Here is a 19,304-nt window from a genome sequence, read left to right as displayed (position 1 = left end):
ACGTTTCAGGAGAGACAAAGGGGAAACCAATGGCTGTCCATGAAAATGGTAAACAAAAGCTTTAGAGATTCTGGGACTCATGAGCTGGACCTGGGTCAGGATAGTGAGAATGATGAAAAGAATCAAAGAGGTCAGCTGGGCAGTAGCCTGCCTGTGGCACCTTAAACACATGACAGGTTTCTGGGCAGGGTGTCCAGAGCAGTCGGATTCCCCTTCCCCTATTCCAAAAATTGCACCCATGCAGGTTACCTCACTAGTTGCCAGGTGAGGTGTTCTATTGTCTTCAAGGCAGTTGTGATGATGGAGACTCCTAGTTTTCAGAGGAAGCTCCTGGCTCTGCAATGTTGCCCAAGGACTATGTTTCTTGGGGGATCCACCAGGGATTCAAAATGAAGGAAGCTCCAGAGCTGTAACATGGTCGGAAGGTCATGGACATAGGCGGGCCCTGTCCTCTTTGTACCGCACGTGTCCCAAACCTCCATGTTTTCCAACAACCAGTCTTCCTTAAGAAATGCTCCGTGACTCCTTGGTCACCAACATCCCCAGATAGCTCATCTCTGGGCGTTCCCCAGAACTTCTGGGGTCACCAGTTTTTCAGGAAGTTTCTGTTGCTTCTGCCCCATCATAGCATCTCTGCTGGAACACTTTCCTGAGGAAATGGATGTAGAAACATAATCAATTATTCACCCATCTCTCCTAAACTAAGGCAGAGACAGACATCAATGTTGAGACTCATATGACTCATTTTCAGTTGGGCTTAAGAGGCTTCTAAGCAGAATGGTACATGCCCTTCCAGGGGCATGGTGCCCATAGAGGATTCTGGGGTAACCTATTAGTGGAAGACTCCTTGTCTCTGTGGAGCTGGCATCGGGCCTGGGCTGCCTGAGGTTCTGTTTGGTCTCCATGGAACTCAGAGATATACCGGGTACACAGCTCAAACTTAGCCGGTCTAGAGTGTCTCCCTCTTCTCTTGTAGGATGGAGCTGTGCTTCCCCTGAGATTCATTACCATCCGTGGTAATAGGGACCTCAGGAGGTCCCTTACCTCTAACTTTCTTCAACTTTGAGATTGAGAGTTTCCTTTGTTCTGGCTGAGAAACTCAAAACTCCTAATGAAGTTTAATGATAACAAAGAGGTGCAATTATGAAAACACTCAACAAATATCTGTTGAGTGCTTATTGTGTGGCAAGTACTGGTCTACACACCAGCGATGTATAGGCAGAGTCGTGTGGGGACCAAAGACATTAAGCAATCACACTAATAATTACTATTGTGACTAGTGTTCTGAAGGAGAACTCATAGGATAGAATAGAATAGGTAGGATAGAATTTAGTGATTCATCACTTACATCTAACAGCCAGTGCTCATCCCAACACGTGCCCTCATTCATGCCCATCACCCATTTAGCCCATCCTCTCCCCCAACTCCCCTCCAGCAATCCTGTTTGTTTTCTATATTCAAGAGTCTCTCATGGTTTGCCTCCCTTTCTGTTTTTATCTTATTTCCTCCCCCCTCCTTTCCTGTATGTTCATGTTTTGTTTCTTATCTGTTTGCTTGCTGGGTTTTTTGTTCAAAAATTTTTTTAAGTTTATTTATTTATTTATTTATTTATTTATTTATTTATTTATTGTGTGTGTGTGTGTGTGTGTGTGTGTGTGTGTGTGTGTGAGAGAGAGAGAGAGAGAGAGATAGCGTGCACTCGCACACATGAGCGAGGAAGGAGCAGAGAGAGGTGAGAGAATCCTAAGCAGGCACCAATCAGGGTTCAATCTCACGAACTGTGAGATTATGACCTGAACCTAAATCAAGAATCAAACTCTTAACTGACTGAGCCCCCAGGCGCCCCCAACTGTTTGTTTCCTAAATTCCACATATGCATGAAATCATGTATTTCTCTTTCTCTGACTGACTTATTTTGCTTAACATAATACACACTAGTCCATCATGCAATGGACTTTCGGGCTCTTTCCATAATTTGGCTATTTGAGATAGTGCTGCTACAAACATTGGGGTACATGTGCCCCTTCGAATCACCACTCCTGTGTCCTTTGGATAATTTCCTAGTAGTGCAATTTCTGGGTCATAGCGTAGTTCTCTTTTTTATTTTTTGAGGAACCTCCATACTGTTTTCCTCAGTGGCTGCACCAGTTTGCAATCCTACCAACAGAGCTAAAGCGTTCCCCTTTGTCTGCATCCTTGCCAACATCTGTTGTTTCATGAGTTAATTTGATCCATTCTGACAGGGATGAGGTAGTATCTCACTGTGGTTTTGATTTGTATTTCCCTGATGATGTGATGTTGAGTATCTTTTCATGTGTCTGTTAGGAATCCGGATGTCTTCTTTGGAAAAGTGTCTATTCATGTCTTCTGCCCCTTTCTTCACTGGATTATTTGTTTTTTGGGTTTTGAGTTTGATAAGTTCTTTATAGATTTTGGATACCAACCCTTTATCCAAAATGTCGTTTGCAAAGATCTTCTTCCATTGCGTTGGGTGACTTTTAGTTTTGTGGGTTGTTTCCTTCGCTGCGCAGAAGGTTTTTACCTTGATGAAGTCCCAGTAGTTCATGCTTGCTTTTGTTTCACTTGCCTCCAGAAAAATGTCTCGTAAGAAGTTGCGGTGGCCGAAGCCAAAGAGGTTGCCACTTGTTTTCTTCTCTAGGATTTTGATGGTTTCCTGTCTTTTTTTTTTTAATTTTTTTTCAATGTTTATTTATTTTTGGGACAGAGAGAGACAGAGCATGAACGGGGGAGGGGCAGAGAGAGAGGTAGACACAGAATCAGAAACAGGCTCCAGGCTCCGAGCCATCAGCCCAGAGCCTGACGCGGGGCTCGAACTCCCGGACCGCGAGATCGTGACCTGGCTGAAGTCGGACGCTTAACCGACTGCGCCACCCAGGCGCCCCTGATGGTTTCCTGTCTTACATTTAGGTCTTTCATCCATTTCAAATTTATTTTTGTGTATTTTTTCAATTCATGAGCATGGAATGTTTTTCCATTTGTGTCTTCTCCAGATCTTTCAGAAGCTTTCTATAGTTTTCAGCATACAGATCTTTTATCTCTTTCGTTAGGTTTATTCCAAGGTATCTTATGGTTTTTTTTTTTTTTTTTTTTTTTATTTTTTCAACGTTTATTTATTTTTGGGACAGAGAGAGACAGAGCATGAACGGGGGAGGGGCAGAGAGAGAGGGAGACACAGAATCGGAAACAGGCTCCAGGCTCTGAGCCATCAGCCCAGGGCCTGACGCGGGGCTCGAACTCCCGGACCGCGAGATCGTGACCTGGCTGAAGTCGGACGCTTAACCGACTGCGCCACCCAGGCGCCCCGGTATCTTATGGTTTTTGATGCAAGTGTAAATGGGGTCGATTCCTGGATTTCTCTTTGTGCTGCTTCATATTGGTGTATAGAAATGCAACCGATTTCTGTATGTTGGTTTTATATCCTGCGACTTAGCTGAATTCATGGGTCAGTTCTAGCAGACTTTTGGTGGAGTCTTTTGGATTTTCCACATAGATTATCATGTAGTCTGCGAAGAGTGAAAGCTTGACTTCTTCCTTGCATATTTCTATGCCTTTTATTTCTTTTTGTTGTCTGATTGCTGAGGCTAGGGCTTCCAACACTATATTGAACAACAGTGGTGAGAGTGGACATCCCTGTCGTGTTCCTGATCTTAGGGGGAAAGTGCTCAGGTTTTCCCTGTTGAGGATGATATCAGCTGTGGGTCTTTCATATATGGCCTTTTATAAAATTAATTAATTAATTAATAATGTTTATTTTTTTGAGAGAGAGACAGAGACAGAGGGTGAGCGGGGAGGGGCAGAGAGAGAAGGAGACACAAAATCTGAAGCAAGCTCCAGGCTCTGAGCCATTAGCACAGAGCCCGACGGGGACTCGAAGTCGTGAACTGTGAGATCATGACCTGAGGTGAAGTCTGACGCTTAACCGACTGAGGCACCCAGGTGCCCCTCGTATATGGCCTTTATGATGGTGAGGTATGTTCCTTCTATCCCTACTTTCTTGAGGGTTTTTATTTAAAAAAAGATGATGTATTTTGTCAAATGCTTTTCTGCATCTATTGAGAAGATCATGTGGTTCTTATTCTCTCTTTTATTAATGTGGTGTATCACGTTGATTGATTTGTGGACATTGAACCACCCTGTAGCCCAGGAATAAATCCCACTTGACCTGGTGAATAATTCTTTTAATATAGTGTTGGATTCAATTTGCTAGTATCTTATTGAGAATTTTTGAGAAATTTTGCATCAGGGAAATTGGCTTATAATTATCTTTTTTATTGGGGTCTTTGTCTGGTTTTGGCCTCAAGGTAATGCTGACTTCACAGAATGAGTTTGGAAGCTTCCTTCCATTTCTATTTTTTGGAAAATCTTCAAAAGAATAGGTACTAATATTTCTTTAAATGTTTGGAAGAACTCACCTGGGAAGGCATCCGGCTTCCATGTATGTCTATAGCACATTTTGTTGATCCATTCATTCATCAACAGACATTTGAGTTGTCCCCATATTTTGGTTATTGTGAGTAATGCTGCTATAAACGTGGATGTACAAGTATCTGTTTGAGTCCCTGCTTTCAGTCCTTTTGAGCATATACCCAGAAGTGGAATGGCTGGATTGGATAGTAAATCTATGTTTATTTTTCAGGAAGTGCCCTAGTGTTTTCCACAGTGGCTGCACCATTTTCCATTCCCACCAGCAATGCACAAGAGCTCCAATTTGTTCACATTGTTGCCAACACTTGTTATTCTCTGTTTTTCACATTTAGAAAATACTAGCCAGGGATGCCTGCCTGGCTCAGTCAGTAGAGCATGTGACTCTTGATCTCAGGGTTGTGATTTCAAGCCCTAGTTTGGGTGTGGAGCCTACTTAAAAAAAATTAAAACTAAATAAACTAAATAAAAAATACCACCCATCTTAATGGGTATGAAGCAGTAAGTTCATTGTGAATTTGAGTACAAATTCACAATGTGAATTGTGAATTGCAATTCACACCTTGCACACCTTTTCATGTGTATTCAGCCATTTGTAGAATTGGGTTGCTTGTTTTTGTTATTGAGGACATATTTTTTGAGTTTATAGAAGTATGTAATCCCATTTTCAATCCATTCTGTGGTAATTTGTCTAATAAATTTTTCTATTTCTTTTTAGATTTTTGGTAATTTTCTTTTTCTAGGAAATCATCCATTTCCTTCTGTTTTACAAATTTGTTGTCAAACAGTCACACATGATTTTTTCTTACACAGATCATTTCTACCCTGAATTATAGTTCTTGTGTGTTTCTATCTTCCTTGTTAGATTTCAAATCTTTCAAAGGCATAAAATAAATTTTATATCCCAGGCCACATAGTGCATCCTTGAGCATGACCTTTGTGTAATCATTATTTTGGAACAAGTAAATACAGTAATTGATTTCATTACTTATGTAATATTTGTTTATTTGTTAATATAGCTTTATTTTTGCCATCGCCAAAGTGGTGAACACTCTAGTATCAAATTTCAATAGGTCAAGTAGTATATTTCACTTTATATAATATTTAAGATAACATTTGGGATATGCAATTCATTATGGCATTTTGAGGGTGACCAGTTGTCACTGGTATGAAATTCAGAAGGAAGAGACAGAAGGTAGGATGAGAAATGGAAGGAAAGAACTAACATTCATTGAGGCCTTACTGTGTGCCAATCACTGTTTGAGGCACTTTGCATAGAACATCTCCTCTGACATTCATCAGAATCCTTTGGAATGCACATTGTGTCCCCGTTTTACAGATGGGAAGACTGAGGCTCAGAGAAGTAACCAACCAGTAGGTAGGAGAGCTGTTATCGATAGGAACGAGGAATTTCTATCAATTTTAATTTAAAAAAGCATAAGAAGTTTGTGTACAAAATAATAAGCAATTGGGCTTAGTCCTCTGTTGAGTTCTTGCTGATGTATTACTGTGAGAGGAGCACAAGTGTGAAATGAGGGCAGTGCTAACAGAGAACTGTTAGCACCCTCTCCTCTGAGGGTGTTGGAGCAGCAGACCCCAAAGAACCAGTTAGGGTGCAAGTACTTATTGAGTATTTATATGGTCAATGACAACGGGTTGGTGCTTGAGGCTTGTGGTGAATTACAGAGCTGGGACCTGCTCCCAAAGAGCTCTTTGTATTCTGTTGGGAAGCCAGGCAGACACAGATGGAATGAAGAGAATAATTCAAATCTGATAATTAATAAAAATGCCTTGGGGATCTAGAGAGCTTATGAGGTTACGCTGAGTTGCATAGTGACTGGCACCCCAGAAACATGGCAGCAGAGAATTTTCTAAGTGGGAAAGTCTCCATTTCTGGCAGGGTCCTGAATCGTGTTAGCCTTCCTGGGAATATTAGTTTCAGCCTCTTAATTCCACAGGTTTATAAGAAGAGCTTGTTTACCTGCTCCTTAAACACCTGCTTCACCTGCTTGTTCCGCAGGGTGTAGATGAAGGGATTGAGCATCGGGGTCACCACGGTGTTGAGCAAGGCCACCACCTTGTTCCTGTCCTCCCCTTCATTTCCCTTGCCTGACCGGATGTACATGAAGATGCAGCTGCCATAGAAGAGAGACACAACAATGATGTGGGAGGAGCAGGTTGAGAAGGCTTTCTGCCTCTCCTTGGCCGAGGGGATGTGCAGGATGGTGTGGAGGATGTGGCCGTAGCAGGTGGCCGTCACGGACAGAGTGCCCAGCAAACTGAGGTTGGCCGCAATAAAACCCAGAAGCTCTATCAGACTCGTGTCTGCACATATGAGTTCCAGGAGTGGAAAGCTGTCACAAAAGAAATGGTTAATGACGTTGGGGCCACAAAATGGCTGCTGAAAAGTGATGGAACTTGGAGAGACAAGAAGGAAACCTGCCATCCATGAACAAAGAACTGACTTCACACAGACCCTTTGGCTCATGATGGTTGCATAACGCAAGGGGTTACATATGGCCACATACCTGTCAAAGGACATCACTGCCAGAAGGAAGAACTCTGTGGTGCCCAGGAAGAAATAGAGGAAACTTTGTAGGAAACAGCCTGGGAGAGAGATGGTCTTGTATCCAGTCAGGATGTTGGTCAGCATCTTGGGGAAGATGACCGAGGTGAACCAGATCTCCAGGACAGCAAAGTTGCGGAGGAAGTAGTACATGGGGGTGTGGAGGCGCCTGTCCACGAGGGTGATGCCCACGATGAGGAGATTCCCCAGCAGAGTGAGGAGGTAGGTCAGGAGCAGCCCCAGGAAGATGAGCATCTGCAACTCACAGGCATCTGAGAGTCCCAGCAGGACAAACTCGGTGACAGTGGTGTGGTTCCTCATGGCTGCTCTGACTTCTGCTGAGGGTGGCCAATCAGAGGTGTGCAGCATCAGGAGGAGGGATGTTCTGGGGACCTGACGAACTTTGTAACTGAAAGGAAAGGGGATGAGTGTTCCATTTTTGTGCGACAGATTCCTTTATTTCTTTGAAGGACGTATCTTTCCATCGCTCACTACTCAAGCTTGTTTTGTAAGGTCCCTGGGTTTCCCATCTCATGTTTGATCCCTGGCACCTCTGTGTGTTGGAGGAGAAAGTGTTGATTTTAAGGGTGACCTAAGTAAAGCCCCAAAGCAAAAATTATCCTTGCTTACTTTTCAACCAAACTTTTCTTCTCAACACAGAACGAATCCTATTGCCCCCAACATTATAATCTATTTCCAATACTTTTTACTTTTATATTTATTCCAACCATAGGTCTTTTTCCATAAATAGTTCATATTTGAGGGCAGTAACCTCTTTTTGCTTAACTTAGCCATTCACTACAACAATCCATATCCTCGGTAAACTGATTTAGAATGCATAGATGCTCTACTGTTTTTCAAGATTACCTGAAATTTGATACCTTTCATGAGTATTTGATTACTAAAAAAAAGAGGAAATTTATGAGAGAAAAGCACAACTCTTACAAATCAAAAAAGAATAATTCAAGTAATATATTCATAAATAAAAATTCTTAGGAAGTTTGGTATTCAAGATTTAATGATGTATCCAGGTTCTTCTCTTACATCTCCTTGTGGACTCTAGATACAATAGACTCTTTGAGATTTCTTAATACTGTTTTATGCACCTGTGTGTCTGCACATGACATTCTTTCAGCTTGGAATTATCAGCCTTTCAAATATTATTTTTCCTTTAAGTCTCTCCTCAAAAATTGCTATCATTTTTATGAATGAATGAATCTTTCCTCTGTATCCCTAATAATGTTATTATATCTCATTTGATTTGTATTGAATTTTATATTTGTTTTTCATTTGTTGTTTACTGAGTCAAAAAATTTCTTGGGGCACCTGGGTGGCTCAGTTGGTTAAGCATTCAACTCTTGATTTTGGCTCAATTCATGATCTCACAGTTTGTGAGTTTGAGCCCTGTGGGGGAGCCTGCTTGGGATTCTCTTTCTCCCTCTCTCTCTGTCCCACCCCTGCTCATGCTCTCTTTCTTTCTCTCTCTCTCTCTCTCTCTCAAAATAAATATAAAATAAACTTTAAAAATTTTCTTTTTAAATTTGTTTTTATACAGCACTTAGGATGAGTTTCTTGAAATAATCAGCCTCAATAAACATCTACTGAATGAGTGAATAACATCTCAAATGCCTGAGAGATGGATGTGGTGGTGTTTGACAAAGAAGAGGTTGAGGGCTCATTTATGTCGTACTTTCTAAGGGACAGCTACCTTGCAGAGTCATAAGCCAAGTAGTCTTAAACTGGCCCATGTGAAGAGAATTTGCTTTTCCTCATGAGAGGGTGTATGTACGTCCCCACAAACATCCTCTAAAGGGACACTCTCCATCTTTGAGATGATCTGGATTTTGAGCTAGTAAATAGAGCTCTGGTTGGGTCTGCCCCAGTGCTTCCAGCAGCAAAACCCCCAGACCCCCAAACCCTTAAAAAGGTCTCTTTCTAAAAGTCAGCATCCCCAAGGGGTGCTTGGCTGGCCCAGTCAATAGAGCATATGAGTCTTGATCTTGGTTATGTGAGTTCCAGCCCCATGTTGGGTGTAGAGATTACTTAAAAATAAAAATCTTAAGGGGCACCTGAGTGGCTCAGTTGGTTAAGCATCCCACTCTTGATTTTAGTTCAGGTAGTGATCTTGCAGTTCGTAAGTTTCAGCCCCACATCAGGCTCTACAAGGAGCCTGCTTGAAATTCTCTCTCTCTCTCTCTCTCTCTCTCTCTCTCAATAAACAAATAAATAAACATGAAAAAAAGTAAGCATCCTTGGACATTTCCTTCCTTAAACATTATCAACTACTACCTTAATTATCAGGCAGAACTATAGCAAGAATTATTTGCTAGTCACTGGAAAATAAGATTGGGATTCATGTTAGGTACTTGTAATGAAGGAAATGCTAGGGAATACTAGTAGAGAGGATGAAATGGTAAACTGTATATATATATACTTTCTTTTTTTATGATTGTTTTTAAAGTAGGCTCCATGCCCAGAGTGGAGCCCAATGTGGGCCTTGAACTCATGATCCTGAGATCAAGACCTGAGCTGATATCAAGAGTCAAACACTTAACCAACTAAGCCACTCAGACATCCCAGGTTTTGTCTTCTTTTCAGCACAGGCTACACTATTCAGTCATGCTATAAACTACCATTATGGGTAACATTTGTTGACAGTTATTAACACAAAATAGTTGTTCAGCCTCTGAGGATATTCACCAGGGTTATTCCTAGGCTTAACATTGTTTAGATTCTCAGTCATTTGAAAAAGAAGTCTCTGAGGTTCAAAGGTAAGCCCAGGTAACCAAGAAACTTACCCATCTCTTTCTGGAGCAGAAGCAGGATGCAACATGAATGTGATACCCAGAAACAGCAACAGGGACAATAGAATGAGTGCTTTCTAGGTGAAGTCCCAGTGGGACACATTGGAAGAGAGATGAGAACAGAGACTAAGATGAGAAAGAGTTGGATGTGAGTGGAAGCTGAGGACAAAGCTCCAGCTTCATACTGAATCATAAACTTGGCACAAACCATGAAAACACCTTGTGACCAGCCCAAGGATATAGCACATAAGCAGTGCTGCTGTTAATCTTTTGTTTCTTTTCCCACTTCAAACCAGAGGTCAACATCTGGAGGGGGGTTGGGGAGAGTCCATATATAATGAGAAGTGGGCCACTTCCTGAATCCCGGCCATTTCCCCTTTTATCCTACATGCTTGATGGCAGCCTGAGAGCCTGGACATGCCACCATCTACCTAGACCATTCACTGTTTGCTCTTTTTAAAAAATATTTTATTTTTAAGTAATCTCTATACTCATCATGGGGCTCAAACTCACAACTCTGAGATTAAGAGTCCTATGCTCTATAGACTGAGCCAGCCAAGTGCCCTGACCATTCACTGTTTTAAGGGTAGTTATACAGTGTCCAGGGGGAAAGTCTGTGGATGCCCTGGAGGTTTGTCCTGTTATCCTGGAATTGCATGGTCTTTGGGACAGTTCTGGTACACTTAGAAGGAGGGTGAGATCTCCTTCTAAGGAAAACCATTAGAAGTTTCACCCAGAATCAATACTGTCCAGAGCTTTGGATTTTCCAAGGGCCAGTCACAAACAGTACAAGGTGGGGCAGGCAAAGTTCCTCAATGTGAGTGAGCAACTATATGAATAAACATTGGTTTGCCTACCTTTGACTTGGATGGTGGGGCTCAAATTACACCATGTGTGTATTTGATGTGCCAATATTATAAAGGAAGGTAAAAAAGTACCCGGAACAAGAGGGTTTGAGGAAGCCACTGCTGTTCTGCCATCCTCTGCAGCAATAAGGTGGAGATTACCCTGCAGGTTCAAGTTAGGTGTCTAGTAGCCCTCTGGGGAAGTCCCAATCAGGCCATGCCAATTACACTACTCACAGGATTGCAGAAGGTGCCTGGTTCGCACAGGTATTTCTTCAGGTTGCAATATTGTCTATGGGTCTAAATATAGATCTTGTGCTTTTAGTCTGAGATCTTCATCTCCCATGAATTTGTTCTCTAAGAACACCTATCTTTTGCCAAAGCATTGAATGATCAACTTGAATGGTCAGCTGTCATTCCCTGGGTGGGAGAATAGTTTCCTTGAACTTTGTCATCTTTCAGGTAACAGGATCTGTTGAGAACAGAATGTTGAAATCTTCCATTTTCAGCAAGCTCATCCTGGGGGAAGCTTTGGAAAAATACAGTTGTCATTTGGTGGATTCCCCCTTCATCGTCTTCTTGGACTAAAGGTGATGATTTTGACAGGTTAATGACTCTTATTACATCCTCGCATTGGCCCAGTCTCTATGAGACGGTATTTCTTCTGTGGACAATGCAGCTCAAGGGAAGAGTGGGTGAGTTATTCCTGGAACAAACACATCTCTTTGTGGAGCTGACATCAGAGTTGAAAGATTTGGATTGCATCTTTATTTTCCTAAGGGATCTACTCTTCTCCAAAGTTTGATGGGTCTTGGGATCCCCAGATAATTAGTATAATGAGCCTTGCTCAGCCTCTTCCCAACTCTCTTGGCTGTTACTTACCACAACTGTACAAACAAAAGTTTCTGTTGTTTGTTCAGATCTACAATAGCAGTTACTTTTAGTTAAAGTAATATATCTAATTTTGCCTCTGAAATTGGGGGTTCCTGTCTAATATTAGGCAGTCCTATTGTTACAGGGATGCAAAGAACCAACAAAAGTAATATAGAAACTTGGTTAATCCTATCCTGACTCTTACATGATTGGGCTTGGGAGATGGTGAAAATGGGGTCCTGGGGTGAGGAGGAGGAGGGAAGGAACAATAAGGAAGGAAATGAAAAAGTTAGGATTAATTTTTTCCCAACTTTATTGAGGTATAATTGACAAAATGTTATCTGTTTAAAGTTTACTGTGATGATTTGATATGCCATATAGTATGAAATGATTCCTACAATGAGGTTAATTAACATGTCCATCACTTCACAGAGTTACCATTGTGTGTGTGTGTGTGTGTGTGTGTGAGTGTGTGTGTTGATAACACTTAAGATTTTACCACATTGCAATAAAACAAGTGTATCAAATCAGCATGTTAAACTTGCACGTGTACATCTTAAACTTGTACAGTGTTATATGTCAATTATATTTAAATAAAAAAAAATCAAAACTTTCAGTTTTGGGGATGAAGATTTATTCTCTTAGCAAATTTCAAGTGTGCAATACAGTATTATTAACTATGGACACCATGCTGTACATTAGGCCCCCAAAACTTATTCATCTTATGGCTAGAAGTTTGTACCCTTTCACCCAACATCTCCCCATTTCCTCCACTCCTCAGCCTCTGGCAACCACCATTCTACTCTCTGCTTCTATGAATTTAGACCTTTTATTTGTTTGTTTGTTTGTTTAGATTCTGCATATAAGTGATACCATATACTATTTGTTTTTGTCCGGCTTATTTCATTTAGCATTATGCCCTCCAGTTTTATAATGTTGTCACAAATGGCAGGATTCCCTTCTTTTTTTTTAGTTGAATTATATTCCGTGTGTGTGTGTATTGCACCTTAAAATTTTTTTAATGTTTATTGATTTTTGAGAGAGAGAGAGAGAGAGAGAGAGACAGAGCATGAGTGGGGGAGAGGCAGAGAGAGAGGGAGACACAGAATCTGAAGCAGGCTCCAGGCTCTGAACTGTCAGCACAGAGCCAGATGCGGGGCTCAAACCCATGAACTTCAAGATTGTGACCTGAGCTGAAGTCCGAGGCTTAACCGACTGAGCCACCCAGGCACCTCTACATTCGTTCATTGATAGTCACTTAGGTTGTTTCCATATCTCAGCTATTGTGAGTAATGCTACAATGAATATGGGAGTGCAGATATGTCTTTGAGACATTGATTTAATTTCCTTTGAAATATACCCCAAAGTGGGGGTGCTGGATCATATGGTAGTTCTATTTTTAATTTTCAAAGAAAACTCCATACTATTTTCCATAATGGCTTTACCAGTTTACATTCCTACCAACAGTGTACAGGGTTTCTTTTCTTAACATCCTCACCAACACTTGTTATTTCTTGTCTTTTCTATAGCCATTCTAACAGGTGTGAAGTGATATCTCATTATGATTTTGATTGGCATTTTCCTAATGATTAGTGATATTGAAAATTCTTCTTATACATCTGTCGCCTATTCGCATACCTTCTTTGGAAAAGATGTCTATTCAGGATCTTTGACTATTTTTTAATGGGCTTAGCTGATTTCTTGCTGTTAAGTTTGTTTCTCATGAGCCCAGGTATCTCTCTTGAACTCCAGCACCATCTATCCAGCTATTAAATGAAGATCTCTACCTGGATGCCTTGAGGCCAATGTGTTAAAAGCAACTGGAGGAATATACCAGAGGCCAACAAAAGTGATACTTGTTTAAAAACAAAAAAAGTGATACTTGTTGTAGGTGGTAGTGTTAGGGTTGACAGCATGATTCCTAACCTTATATCTTTTTAGATATTTAAAAAAATTGAACCAAGTGAATTTTTAAAAGTAAAATGATTAATGAATGAAAAACTGTGAATGTATCATCTCCCCCTTTCCCTCAATCTACTTCTGCCCATATGTTCCCTTCTCGTGTATTCCTATTGATGTGAAATGGTATCATCATTTCCTTGGTCGCCCAAACCAGAATGTGGGAGTTATCCTAGACTCGTTCCTCTCCTTCACCTTCTTACCCCAACTTTTGTAATTTTGCCCTCAAGATATCTTGTGAATGGATTTCCTCTCTTTCTACATTCCCACTGCCATTGCCTTAGCTTGGGCTCTTTTATCTTTTATATGGATTTGAATATCCTTCTCACTTTAGTTCTCCATGTTGTGTTAGAATGATCTTTTAAAAACCCAAAAGGGATTACAATATTTTCCAGCCTAAAGTCATTCGATGTCTCCAAATAACCTTCAGAGTAAAACTTCCCAGCTTCAGCGTAAGCTTCCCAGTACAGCATCCTGTGGATCTAGGGTCTACCTATTGCTTTATTTTCTTCTCCCATTCTTCTTATTTAACTTAATCTCCAACCAAACTGCTGCCATTTTTGAAAGGATCCTGTTCTCTCTGGCCTCTGTGCCTATGTATATGATGCTCCTCCTACTTGAAGTGCCTTCCCAATCTTGACAAGAATCAGATCCAGTTTTCCATGGGAAAACTTTTCTGAGTAGCTCCCCTTCCCCTTGCCCAACTATATTCCTCTCATCTATAAATATAAATTCTGATATTGCACAAAATGCAATATCATCACTGTTGGGTTTTTCCTCTGTATCCCCCTACCAGCTTTGCGACCCTGGACAAATCCTGATATCAGGAATTGAATTGTATTTTTCCTTGTATATCCGGCATCTGGCATAGTACCCATGTAGAAGTAGCACATTTTTCAAATCCTATCTCTTGTTTTTTTTGTGTGTATTTCTTATCCCTCCTAGATCTCTTGCACCTCCCATTTGGGTAAGGAGATTGGGAAATAAACATTATTGCAGAAGGCAGAGTAAAGCCTTTTCAACTTTAGGACTCAGGGCCTAGAAAAAAACCCTGGTGAGTCAGTTCACGATTTATTTCCTGAGATTCTGACTGGTAGGGGAAAGAGGGGACAGCCCATGGAGAAAGGTTAGCTCAAAGCTGGCTAGTCTCTGGGAAGGGACATTGTACTCTGCCGTCCCAAACCCAGGCTGAGTCTGGGGTGGGGGGAGGATGGAAGAGCCCCATATAGGGCTGTGGGTGTGAGAACAGAGAGCACTTGCAACTTGCCTTCTGGGAAGAGTTTGGGGAGTGGTAATACCACAGAGAAGAGGCTGCATGGGATTTCTAGGCAGGTGGGACCTTCTAGAGCATCAACAACTTTCTCACATTCAGAGACATGCAGAAATAGAGTAATAAAGCCTAGTGTGCCCGAGAGAGGTACAGAGGGAGCAAGGAGAGCTGCTCAACCCTCAGGGGCTTCGAGGACAGGAATGGGGAGTGATGTGCCAGCCACCTGTGGACTGGTGACGGGGGGTGGGGCAGGATGGGAGGGTCCAGAGGACAGATGGCCATAGGGCTGGATGCCTCCTTGTCTCCTCCTATCCTCCTCAAAACTTAGACACAACACTGAAGTACACCTGTGGGAGAACCCAGAATTGACTAAGATTTAATTTCCACTATCAGGTTAATGGGGCATCTAGGGAAATTAAACTGAGTTTTAAAAATTAAATTTGGTGTACACATGAGTTTGCAAACTGAGATTAATATTTGCTTTACCTGGCATCAGACAGTGTTAAAAAAATCAGTTAATTATATATGCATGTAAAATGGACAAAGGAGAACTACATGTATCAAATGGCTCTTAGTAAACATTGCAATATAAAGTAATTTAGATGATTAATTCTTTCTCAGTAAAAATGTGGCAGAGTCCCACTGTTCTAAGGGCTAGAGACTCTTGGTCCCTTACCTATGTGGTAGAGTGACAGGTCTTTGACTGTAGAGTCAGATAAACCTGCGGGTGTGTACCAGTTCTTTAGTCTGCTAGCTCGTGACCCTTATTTTCTGAGCCGCATTTTCTTCATAGGTAATAGGTACTCAATACACATTCCTTTCCTTCCTTTCTCTTCTGATTTGTCCCACAATGTCTCTGATGGTCTAACTTGTGGATCCATCATTACCATTATTATTAATAATAAATACTATTGGGGCACCTTGGTGGCTCAGTCGGTTGAGTGTCTGACTTCGGCTCAGGTCATGATCTCGTGGTTCATGGGTTGGAGCCCCACATCGGGCTCTGTGCTGACAGGTCAGAGCCTGGAGCCTGCTTCGGACTCTGTGTCTCCCTCTCCTTCTGCCCCTCCCCTGCTCGAGCTCTGTCTCTCTCTCTCTCTCTCAAAAATAAATAGACATTAACAAAATTTAATAAATACTATTTATTATTTACTGTATTAAATAATTTAATAGTTATTATTAAATAAATTGACCCTCTTTGTTTTAAATTTGTCTGTTTGTTATATCTACAACCCTTTCTTTAAAGAACAAATGCTTTTACTATATTTTTCTGAAGTTTATTTATTTTGAGAGAGACAGAGAGAAAGAGAGAGAAATGCCTGCACATGAGCAAGTTAGGGAGGGGCAGAGAGAGAGGGAGAGAGAGAATCCCAAGCAGGTTTTGTGCTGTCAGCTCAGAGCCTGATGTGGGGCTCCGTCTCAGGAACCAAGACATATGACCAAAGCTGAAATCAAGAGTGGGATGCTTTACTGACTGAGCCACTCAGGCGCCCTTACAACTCTTGGAATAGTATGTTTATGCTGCTTTTTTTTTGTGTATCCACTTTAGGCAACATCCATTTAATTCCTTCTGTGAAAGGTGAGTTTTGCTCACTTACAGTAACCCCCTCTCTTCTCAAATGTCTCCTCACAGTTTTATTCTTAGTTTTAGTTCTTCTATTACTTTTATATCTTTAAGTGATAAGAATCTCTATTTTTTGATTCATTGTCTCTGGACAGCATTTCTAGGCTTTCCAGGGAGAGGAGGAAATCTTCATCCTACCTTTTTCCCACCTCTCCAAGATCCTCTTTATGATAAGCTTTAGTGGTATTTGTTGAGACTTGATTTTTTTTTTTTTTCAACGTTTATTTATTTTTGGGACAGAGAGAGACAGAGCATGAACAGAGAGAGAGGGAGACACAGAATCGGAAACAGGCTCCAGGCTCTGAGCCATCAGCCCAGCATTTCTAGGCTTTCCAGGGAGAGGAGGAAATCTTCATCCTACCTTTTCCCCACCTCTCCAAGATCCTCTTTATGATAAGCTTTAGTGGTATTTGTTGAGACTTGATTTTTTTTTTTTTCAACGTTTATTTATTTTTGGGACAGAGAGAGACAGAGCATGAACAGAGAGAGAGGGAGACACAGAATCGGAAACAGGCTCCAGGCTCTGAGCCATCAGCCCAGAGCCCGACGCGGGGCTCGAACTCACAGACCGCGAGATCGTGACCTGGCTGAAGTCGGACGCTTAACCGACTGCGCCACCCAGGCGCCCCGAGACTTGATTTTTAAACAAAGTTATACATGATCGTTTCTGCAACATTCTATTGATTACATGGGCCAGCCCTATTCAATTGGTCGGGGACTGCACAAGCGCATGAATACCAGAGGCAAGAATCGCTGGGGGCCATCTGGAGACTGGCTACCACAAGGTACCAGAGTATCTTCAGTACCTCAAGGGTAAGAGGTACACTTAAAGTCCTGAAAAACGGAACTCTAGGAACTCTAGGAATCCTGCCTGCCTTTCTTTCTGCCTTTTTCTGTCTCCACATCTCTCTCTCTCCCCCTCCCCCCCCACCCCATCTCCCTCTCTCCCTTTGATTTTGTGGTCCATTGTCTCTGCATCTGCTTTCTTCTTTCCTATATGTGACCTGGCTTTCACTGCCTTGGCTGCATCTCAGCAAACATAGCTGCCCGCAATGACGGCCTTATTCTCTGGGTTTTCAATACATGTAATAAAGTGAACTGCGCAGAATAATTACAATCAAAGAATCCTAATTTCAAGTTCTCAGGAGAGAGAATCTGTTGTCTAGCCTGGCTAGATTAACTGGGGGAAGGAGGTCAAGAGGAATAAAATAAAAACATGATCACAGCTTCCCAGAGAACAGGGGATAGATGTGAATTAGCAAACAGGTCTAGTCTCTGTTGTTGTGATGATAGACCACAGTGATTTCTTTTAAGGTAAACAAAATTGAACTGCATCATAATAAACACCTTCAAGGATCCAGCTTTTACCAGATTTACTTTACTATAAAGTACTTTGCTATTAGATCTTTCACAGTAGATTTTTTAAGTTTATTTATTTATTTTGAGAGAGAGAGAGAGGAGAGAGAGAGAGAGAATCCCAAGCAGGCTTCTCATTGTCAGCACAGGGCCCAACATTGGGCTTGAACTCAGAAACCGTGAGATCATGACTTGAGCCAAAATCAGGAGTTAGACACTTAACTGACTGAGCCATCCAGGCACTGTTAACACAAGATTTAAAAAAAATTTTTTTTTACATTTTATTTATTTTTGAGAGAGAGAGAGGGAGAGACAGAGCACAAATGGGAGAGGGGCTGAGAGAGGGAGACACAGAATCCGAAGCAGGCTCCAGGCTCCGAGCTGTCCGCACAGAGCCCGATGCGGGGTTCCAACCCATGAACCGCGAGATCAAGACCTGACCTTAAGTTAGTTGCTTAACTGACTGAGCCACCCAGTCTCCCCAACACAAAATTTTTTAAACTCCACAAAAACTTAGGATTTCACTCATTGCTCAGTTATGTTTAGCATAAATCCTGTTTTTCAGACCAACTTCTATAAAATTTATTTTGTGTTTACCTCTAAAATTCTCCAAGATATTAATCATATACTTCGTGCTTTGAGAACATTCTGAAAGAGTTGACCTCTGAAATGCCAACAGCCTACTAGAAATAATTTTAGAGAGAGAAATGTTAAGTTATCTCCTGGGAATATCTCTTGTTAGGACATTTGCCTGCAGTAGGTTGGGGCACTCTATCTTGCTGTAACATAATAATTTGTAAGAAGTTTTTAATATTTTTTTTTTAATTTTTTTTTTCAATGTTTATTTATTTTTGGGACAGAGAGAGACAGAGCATGAACGGGGGAGGGGCAGAGAGAGAGGGAGAAACAGAATCGGAAACAGGCTCCAGGCTCTGAGCCATCAGCCCAGAGCCTGACGCGGGGCTCGAACCCACGGACCGCGAGATCGTGACCTGGCTGAAGTCGGACGCTTAACCGACTGCGCCACCCAGGCGCCCCGAGAAGTTTTTAATATTTTAATTAACAGATCAGTAGTTGGAACAGAGAAAACTGCATGATGACAAAATGTAGCAACATAGATTGCTTCTACTTCCATGAAGTCACAATTTTCCTTCCACAGAGTGTTCTGCTGATGGATATGTTGAAATAAACATGACTTGAGAAGGATATCTTCTGCATGGTACAGACTTTATTATTCCAACATTTGGTAGCAGGATAAAACGATGGTTAAGATGTGGAGTTGGAGGCACATGGGTTGAGCGTCTGACTGCGCTCAGGTCATGATCTCGCAGTTCGTGGCTTCGAACCCTGCGTCAGGCTCTGTGCTGACAGCTCAGAGCCTGGAGCCTGCCTTGGATTCTGTGTCTCCCTCTCTCTCTGTCCCTCCCTGCTCACGCTCTATCTCTCTCTCTCTCAAAAATGAATAAACGTTAAAAATAAATAAATTTTTTAATAATAAAAAAAAAAAGACCTGGAGTCAAATCACTCTTTATGCCTAAATTTCCTCATTTGCAAAATGGAATGT

At 41.6% G+C, this 19,304-nt stretch overlaps 1 protein-coding gene across 1 annotated transcript; it reads right to left on the bottom strand.

Annotated features, from left to right (window-relative positions):
* Positions 1-6,403: 6,403 nt before the first annotated feature.
* Positions 6,404-7,378, bottom strand: LOC115517206 (olfactory receptor 49-like). The gene has a single exon (XM_030320325.1). The coding sequence runs from the start codon at positions 7,376-7,378 to the stop codon at positions 6,404-6,406; it is 975 nt and encodes a 324-aa protein (XP_030176185.1).
* Between the last annotated feature and the right edge of the window lie 11,926 nt (positions 7,379-19,304).

Source organism: Lynx canadensis, chromosome B3 (assembly GCF_007474595.2).
Source record: "Lynx canadensis isolate LIC74 chromosome B3, mLynCan4.pri.v2, whole genome shotgun sequence".
NCBI classification, from domain to species: Eukaryota; Metazoa; Chordata; class Mammalia; order Carnivora; family Felidae; genus Lynx; species Lynx canadensis.
This window is presented reverse-complemented; position numbering and strand designations above follow the sequence as displayed.